At 37.6% G+C, this 9,599-nt stretch overlaps 1 protein-coding gene across 5 annotated transcripts in view; it reads right to left on the bottom strand.

The window, feature by feature from the left end:
* Positions 1-9,599, bottom strand: part of FAM172A (family with sequence similarity 172 member A) — a 259,925-nt gene that overhangs the window by 227,415 nt on the left and 22,911 nt on the right. For all 5 annotated transcript variants that reach the window (XM_017735441.1, XM_017735439.1, XM_017735440.1 and 2 more), the window contains 2 exons: positions 8,618-8,719; positions 5,951-6,051 (listed from right to left, as the gene is read on the bottom strand). In XM_017735441.1, coding sequence (XP_017590930.1) covers positions 5,951-6,051; positions 8,618-8,719 — 203 coding nt within the window. The remainder of the gene's footprint in view (positions 1-5,950; positions 6,052-8,617; positions 8,720-9,599) is intronic.

Raw genomic sequence — 9,599 nt, 5'->3', positions numbered from 1 at the left:
TGTGTCTGTTTCTGTTAGTTTTTCTTATCTCATTGATGTTTCCAGCAAACTGTTCTTATCTCAACCCATGATGTTTACTTTTTTGCCCACAATTCTCCTCTCCATCCCATTACAGGGGAAGAAGAGGGAGGGTGAAGGAAGGAAGCAGCACATGGTTTGGAACGCCTCAGTGGGAGCACTGAACTGGAGAGTACCACTCCTAAACCACCAAAATGGGGCATAACTTGCAGAGAAATAGCATTATCAAACGAGACCACACAAACAAAAATTACCCACTTTCAAAAATAAGGATGGGGGAGATATTTCAGTTAGATGCTTTAACTCTCCCCCTGAAATATGAGTTAGAAAGAGTTTTAGTGAGCCTTTTTGCTACCTCCATGGAAGTTCACCCTTATCTGACTGTAATAAGGACACTCAAAAAATTCAATTCACACATACTCCACAGACACCTGTTAAGTATTTGGCATCTCATCTCTGAACAGAACAATCTCTTCAATAGCCCAAGTCAAGCATGCATCCCAAAAAGGTAAATGTTCATGAATCCAACAATACGTTACATCACTATAAATTTATTTTCTTGACTCAGTAAGAAGAATTTTTCCAATTACAACATAACCCAACAGCAAATACATTATAAGAAGTCAAGATATACAAACAATTTTGCTTGCAGCACGTACTTTATTATATTGAAGTGTTGCTAGCCAGAGAAAATTTGGAATATTCGGTGATAAACTGTAAAGAAACTGAAACTAAGAGTGTAAAGATTTCTACTAATCATCTGCACATTTTATTTGAAACTTGATCCTGCAGTCCTTATTCACAAGATCAGACCTATTGAGTTTATTCACATGAGCTCTGGCTGCAAGATTGGACCTTAAGTACTATCAGGTGCACGTGCAGCCTATCATCAGATTTTGGGTTATTCATGCAAGAAGCTACCCTTTCAAATGCAGACTACTTAATGCTTCCTTCTTCATTAACTTACATGTCCTCTTCTGCTGCTCTATGCTTTTGTGCTATGTAAATAGCCTCTCAGTCATCAAAACAAATAATGATCTTTGCAACCAAGGAGGAAATTAGTAGCAGGTGAATGCTTATTTTTTAAATCATGTTGAGACCAAGCTGTTCTTTAACTTAAAGGAGATCTGGAAAAAATAAATCCCATTTTACTACTTAGCCATCTTAATTATGGGCTGTCAAGGTCATAATTCTACACACTTATCCCACTCACACCACTCAAATATTAAACTTGATGGCAATCTACTTCATGGTGAGCTGGACCTAACAGTGTGAACATACTTTAAAGCAGTTTATTTAGTGGAACAAAACTTCTCTGATGACATAAAATTAACTGTATCTTATCATACATGAAACACATAAGGAGTTTCTGATTTAAGTGTTCTATTTCTTTGTTTTACATATCTGTTCTACATAAATACAAAATATTGTACTGTGGTAACTGCAGAAAAACCACCACAATTGTTTTGTTACCTGCTTACAGAATTCTGCAGGTCAGATAGGCTGCAATTACAAGACATGGCATAAACTTGAATAGGGTCACAGCAGAGACATTTATGTCATGGTCCTCATTATAATTACATATTTACAACTCCTCTTTGAATTCTGCAAGACATTGGTAGACAAGCAAACTGTCAGTACAGGTAAAAGTCTCCTCATTAGAGATGGCACTCTCAAAAATATTAATGCCAGTGTTCAATGGCCTCCAAGTAATCAATGACTTTTAACTGCCTTTACACTGTTAGAGACATGCAAAGCGATGGACAATATCTGCCTTCTGATGCTAGGGATACTCTGGGTACTACATGACTGCGGAAGGAAAAAGTCAACATACACTTTTTCATAGAAAAAACTCATTATCAACATAACCTATGTGACTGGCAAAATGAAAGGTGAAGTCCCAGCTGTTGAGGTCACTAAGCCAACAGCTGAGCCAGCTGGTGGGCCAGAGAGCCCCGAAATAGCAAAGGCCTGCTGGTGGAAAAACTCAGTTATTTGAGATCTCGGTAAAGTAAAGGAAAAGCCTCTCTCACAATTCCTTGCGGATGAAATGTAGCTTTACACACGCCCCAGACCCTGGTTGAAGAAAACTACCTCTCCCAGCAGCCTGTGGCGGCATACCTGACCTGATCCCCGCTCCGCCCCTTCCCTCTGCTCATTGGTTCCCTTCCCTGGTCTCGCCTTTGTACCGCCCATGTGCCCTCAGATCACTGGCTCTGTAACCTATGTAAAGCGGATCATGAATACGCTCTTTCTCTCTCCCACCTGGTCTCCTCCGTGGAGCATGAAATAAACGTCGTCTGTGGAACGTGCCATGCGGAGGGCCCTCCTTGGCTCCGTATCTCTGGTAATATTGAGCTGTCTGGCTTGAGTGTGTGCGTGTGTGTCATCAGCGCTTAAACAGCGGCGCGGGCCAGAAAGGAGAAACTTGCTAGTGGCTATACTGCCGCACCCCAAGGGTCTCGCGCCCGAGGCGCTTTGGGGAGCACAGCAGCGATCGCCCTAACGCCACACACATGTATCTTATACCCAGCAACAGCTATTAGCAGTATTTTCTTTGTAATTCCAACTAATTTCAATGTAATGATAAGGCAGGGACTGAAGCTGACTGTTGGCAATTTCAGTAGTCATAATATCATCTGCAAGTGCAGTACAAATAATAGGCACACACATCTACTTAAAATGCAAGGAGACACTATCATGTGAGTCTAATCTGGAGTTTAACCTTGAATCCAAATCTCTGTAACTCAAAGCTAGAAAAAAAATTTAAAATTCGACCTCGAACAGGGGTATGTCTGCAACAACTAAACTGTTGTCACAAAATTTTTCTCAATCGTACTTCAAACTTGCCACATGGATTATTCGTCAGTTCGAAGCAGCTGCAACACCATGTTCTATGCACTTCTGTTGCCATTTTAATTTTTAAAAAGCAAATGGAGAGGCTCTACAAAATTCAATGCCACAATAGCAATGACTGAACCAGAATCACAAAATTATGAACAGTTCACTAAATTGTCTATTAACAACACGTATCAAAAGGCTGAAGAAAAAACTGTGTGCCTGAAATAACTGATCAGTGAATGAAGAATAAAGAGATGTAAGGAGTGGAGACATTGACAAATCATTTTAATTTTTGAAGAATCAATTTCCATATAATCAGAAAAATGGCAGAACATCACAGATAGTGTATTCATGACTTTTATCAGCAAAAAAGTCATGGATGACCAAATTGAAATTTATTAGTGCTCCAGGAATGAGAGAATGATGCTGGTAGCATAAGGCCAGGGAGTATACTCACTTCTTAAAATCATTAAAAACACATTAAAAGCAGCCCATGACATACATATGTACAGTAAAAAAGTTGTCTTGTGCAGGACGTAGATATACCCTTTAAAAATTACAAAACCAGCGTGCAATGACTGAGCTAACCACGGAAACACTGAATACATAAACCACTTTTGTTCAGGGATACAAATCTAGCTACTTCATCATCTCACTGTATGACCAGCTACATAATTGAACCATAAACGCACATTAAAGAACTTCTACAACCAAAAGATGATGTTTCAAAGCAAAGGCCTAAGGCTAGATTTTACTACATCATTTTACAAATCATTTGAGCTACTGCTCGTTAAGCTATCACAGTTCGCTAAAAGCATCTTCACCTTAGACTACAAAACAACTAATCAGAGGGTGATACACTATTCAACATTTGCATCAGTGACCCACTAATTTATGACACAAAATGAGATTTTAGTTATGTGAATAAATGCCAAGGACCATCATCCTCTGTGTTCCCAAATTACTATGCCCAAACCAGACAATGGAACATTTATAAATTTGTGGCTTGTTGGAACAACTTTGTTGTACCTAGCACCTAGCAGAAACAGACTGAAACACAGATGAGATTTTTCCCCAAAAATACAAAACAGACAACTTAGAACAATTATCTCTGTCAGATACCTGGCCTTAAGCCTTCCTTGCCTTTTACCTACCAATATAAACAAAGTGGATTTTCAAAGATTATTCAAACTTGAACATGGAGAATGATATAACTAAGGCAAAATGCACAACACAGATCACAGATGTAAGATCCCCACTCCCAGAGCACATACACATAATCCTAGTCAACCAAAAATCACAAGAAGTTGTTCATACTACTGTGGGTTGAAGCTATGTTCAACTTTTCAGATGCACAGAATGTGAAATTTGCCACGTTATTTCCAAACATGCACAGGAAGGTGTGGTGGCACAGGAACCCACATGGAGACATACTGGTCTTTAGAGCCGTGTCTTGTCCATCTTTACTTGGAAAATGGGAATATTTGAACAATGTAGACACACACAAAGGTCTGTACACACAAGCCATGCAACAGTGTTTCCTCTCAGAAGAAATGTGTATCAAGTAACATGAACAATGGAGACACAGCAACATCTTGTGTCTACATGTAGCACAATCCCTTTTTTTAGAAAAACATACAAAGTGAAAAGATGTGAGAAGCAGCTGCAGTAGTCTCACCCACTGTCTGCTCCCTGCCACTGTTCTTGCAGGAATGAGGAGGAGAAGATAAAAAGCAAGCTTCATCAATCCCTGGTAACAAACCTCTGGTGGGACAAACAGCTGGGCAGCTCCAGCACATTCAGCAGAGAGCCAGGCTGACACACAGATTAAACAGTGGTTGAGCGAGCAAGCACAGAGCAGCCCCAAAGGGCTGGAGCACCTCTCCTATGTAGACAGTCTGAGAGAGTTTGGGTTGTTCAACCTGGAGAAGAGAAGGCTCCAGGGTGACATTACAGCACCTGCCAGTAAAGGGGCTACAAGAGAGCTGGAGAGGGACTATTGACAAGAACTTGGAGCAATAGGACAAAGGCGAATAGCTTCAAACTTAGCAAAAGGGAGTAGGTTTATATTAGATATTAGGAAGAAATTCTTGACTGTGACAGTGGTGAGGCACTGGATGACTTTGCCCACAGAAGCTGGGGATGCCCCATCCCTGTCAGCCTTCAAGGTCGGGGCTTCAACTAACTTCACGCAGTAGAGGGTGTCCCTGCCCATGGCAGGGCATTGGAACTAGGTGACCTTTAAGGTCCCTTCCAACCCAAACCCATTCTAGGATTCTGTGGATAAGGCACTTGTTTTCCCAAGGCACCACTGTGCACAAACAAACCCTGCCTTCCTGCAGATGGCTATACATCTGCCTGCTGATGTAAAGAAGTGAATTGATTTCTTACTGTGTGCACTGCTTTCACTTTACCTATTAAAACTGTAACTCAGCCTGTGAAGTTTTCACTTTTACCCTTCTGATTCTCTCCCCTATCCCATAGTGAGGAGTGAGTGGGTAGCTGTGAGGGGCTGAACCACCTAGGAAGTCCCAGTAGCATCCAAATATGTAATACATCAACAAATATGTAATCAATTCATCTTTAGATTTTTACTTCATATAGTGGTTCCTAGTATTTCCTGGTAACATGAGAAAAATCAACCAATGCATTTATCTTTAGCTAAAATGTAAAATGACACAACTTTGTAATCCATGAAGTGACTAAGGTTAAAGAAAATACTGCACTGTATAACATTCTTACGTAGGTAGAAGATATTCTATTTTGAAGATATACTAAATTCAAATAGTAGTCGAAATCACACCCTAAGCTATACAGCAAACAATAGAAATTACTGTTAGAGCATTAATATGCAATAAATCCTGAAATACCTTCTATTAAATGACTGAAGCCTCACTAAAACTTTAACATATGTGAAAGTATCACTTCTACAGGGAAACAAAACCCATAGCACATGAACACACACGCACATATATATACATACAATTACATATATATATCTACACATACACATATATATACACACACATATATATATACACACACATATATATGTACACACACTATATACACACACACACAAATTATGTACCTCTCCAAGAGCTTCATAGCGCTTTTGGTTCCATCTATGCAAATCTTCACGATAATTAAAAACAAATGGCTCCCCAGTTTTAATGTGTCTTAATTGTCCTTCTGTAAAAGAAACAAAATCACTACAGTTAATATACTTCTTCATTGAAAGACACATTTAATTGCTGAAAATTTTAAAAGAAGTCTACATCTAAAAATCGAGCTATTATGAATTCCTCCTCATGTTTTGTTATAGGCTTTTTAACAGAAAACAATTGTAGCACAACAAAATACATTCCCATGTTATGGTATATACTGCTAGATAAAGCTAAACAGAAATTATGACAGTAAAATTGCATGCAGATATCAAATGCCAAACTGCTTCACAAAACATATTTATGTCTCCACTGCTGTGAATTAACAGTGAAATGTAAACATTAGCAGTTAATATCTGATCTGCAGGTGATCAAATTGTAGCTATAAATCCTCTACTTCAAAACCAACTGCATTGTAAAGAAATGCTAATACAAAAGTGGCTGGAAGCTGGAAGAAGGGAAAAAAGATTTATCTTCAAGCCTAACAACTATCTTAAATTATCTGAAAAATCTATGTCCACAGCTAGGGAAAATACTTTAACTCCAAGGCACAGTGAAATCAAGTAAGAATTCCTAGATTTAGGGTACACTGAGATCACAACAGTAGAATAAAGCAGAATGTGTGTTCAGGCCAAAGTCACACGCTACTCTTACATTCATTGTAACTTCCTGTAGTTGGCCTTGTTTATAGCCAAAGTTACCAGCCTACCCAACCACTGGTGAAGATATGGACTGCATTAAAACAATGATAATAATAAAATAGCAACCAGTAGGAAGCAAACTACAGAAAACAAGTATCTTACCAACGTTTCAGCCTATCAGACAAAACACAACTTATGATCTCAGAGCATTACAAAACTGCATTGCATCAGTGAAACATTAAAAACAGAGATATGTGCAAGTAAACCTTGAATGCTGAAATGTCTGCATGATGAAACAAAGGTTTGTCTGCAATGTTTCCTCTTGAATAGAAGAAAATTGCTTGGTTCATGTATTTTCAAAACATTTACACTTTGATTCCTGATGCTTTAAATAAAATATTTGAGATCTGATATCCATAATAGTTGTGCTTATCTGCTGATTTAACTTTTTTCCAGACCTGCCTTTCCTCATGTACTAGACACCAAGGAAGTATTTTTCCACAGTTTCCTATCCCATCGTCCTTCTCACATTTTTCATCATAACTTTACTTTCAGATGCTCCTTCTCAGATACATACTCTTCAAATACGCCATTCAACAGTACATGAACTGGCTCTCACCACAAGTAACAAATATCTGCTATATTTTTCCTTTGGCTTTCTGGAACCCCTGCCTTCTTCAGATTTAAATAATCTGATAAAAAACTTCTGTACTTTTCCACCATAAAAAGAAGCATGATTATGACATAAAAGTACATGATTGAACATTTGAATTAAATGTACAAAAGCAAAATGGTGACTTTTTTGCTTTGCTGACCTATAGTATATGAATAGGTTTTCCTCCACTCTATGGAAATCACTCGGGCTGTGAGGTTAGTAATGGAATATTCAGTAACATAATTCATTCCCCAAAATTCAAATTTCAGCCCTTTTTATCAACCACATATGAACCATTAACTCTGAAGTCAGTAAGGAAGACAGTAGACACTGTGCAGATCTAAAAATAAGGAGCTGAAAAGTGACAGAGCTGAACTCCTTCCATCAAAGAAAGAGCATCACTTTCATGACACTTTTAGTCTCTAAGTACCTTCCTGTGAAAGCCATCAGGGTATTAAAAAGCTAAGTGTTGCATAAATGACTATCATTTAAAGGAAAGCTCTTTTTTTTTTTCCCTTAAAAGTGGAAGATGTAAAACAGGCAGATTTAGAAACTAAAGTTCCTCTGTTCACAGAGCAGGCACTGCAAAGAAGTAGAATTGTAAACATTCCCATTTGTCCTACAGGTTTTAAACAATCTTGAAAGAGTCACTTCCTGCAGTCTGGTATTACTTTAGCTCAGAGGCTCATTTCTCACCTGCATTTTAAAATATATGCACTGGAAATTATAAATACTAAGTCGTTTAACACACAGACTGAGCTAGCTGGAAGTACTTGGTTGTAGTCATCACACACTTGGCTGCAATGAAAAATTGCACCAGAAGACAGTCTATCACATTCCTTATCCTTCCATCAACATACATAGGTGTTTTTCTAATAGTATTAATGGAATAGTTGGGACAAATTATTATCTGACAAACAACTTCTTTTGTAGCTATAAAAATGGATCAGTAAATAAAACATTCCTTAAATGAGTGACCAATCTTTAATTTTGATTTTTAAATGCTACAGAAACTACTTTCAGAATTTTTGTATCAACACTTCTGTAACAGAAAACAGTCATAAAGTAGGCCCAGTACAACTCCATAACGTTGTATGAAATGAGGGATTTTTGTGATAATTTTATGAAATAAAAAACATTTTATTAAGATTTATAAGTCTACCAGCACTAAAGTTTGAAATTTTATTCTTAACAGGAAAGTATGAAATTTTAATAGGGACTTACGAGGTATAATTCAATTTCTGATAACCCCTCAACATTATTCTAAATATAATCTTTACAAAGCACATGTGACTTACTTTCATTAAAAAGGTACTCAAATCCTTCCAAAGTATCAGGAAATTCAAGTGGCGGCTCATCTTTTTTCATTAGTTCATCCAAGTCTATTCTAGACAATAAATCTAAAAAAGGAAAAGAAAAAATTATATAATGCATGCTGTGTCTTTTTTATTTCCCTTCTAACACTGACAAAGTATGTTTGTTGAGATTTGTAGATCTTATGGGCAGAAGAACATCCCAATATTACTAAACACAGGACATTGTTACAGGAATTCCTGTTCAAAAAGCTGGACATCATTGCCCATATACATACTCATTTATTTATTTATTTACCAACCTATTTGTCTCTATGTTGATCAAAAAATGTCCAGACAAGTCACCAAAGACATAGTAATTTGTTTCAATGATTCATTACGTCAGTGTTAGAAAATAAGTCTCTGGTAGGCGTCATGGTTTTAACACAAAGTTATCATAGCTTCAGTATCAAATCACTGATAGAGTCTTGACTGCCTTCTTGAGTTTAGATTACCTGATGCACATAATCTCACTAGCATTTACCAGCTGTGACCACACCAGTCCTCAGCCTTTCCTTTGATACCCAAACAGACTGTTAGACCTGAATCCTTTTCTCAACCACCTCCTTTAATAGCTATCATGGTAGAGAAAACTCCCATTTGTTTCATAGCAGGCCATGGCATACACATCCTTTACACATCAGGACTCTATGGCCTGGTACAACCTGCAGTCACTAATGCAAGTACACTAAAATTAGCATAATCTACATTCTTTACCCTATATTCAAGGATTTACATTTAACCAGAGGCAAGCTTATGGGGACATCTTTACATCTACATGTAACTTTCAAACAATTACTGCATACACAGGTAATAGTGTACAATGACCTCTCCTCATTGCCTATCACCCACACAATCCTTCTAAATATGCTATGCTTCTACATATTTTCTGATTATTAATGTTAAAAAAATCAAGAAACAATTCAGC

This window comes from Corvus brachyrhynchos, unplaced genomic scaffold (assembly GCF_000691975.1).
Source record: "Corvus brachyrhynchos isolate BGI_N302 unplaced genomic scaffold, ASM69197v1 scaffold22, whole genome shotgun sequence".
Taxonomy (NCBI): domain Eukaryota; kingdom Metazoa; phylum Chordata; class Aves; order Passeriformes; family Corvidae; genus Corvus; species Corvus brachyrhynchos.
This window is presented reverse-complemented; position numbering and strand designations above follow the sequence as displayed.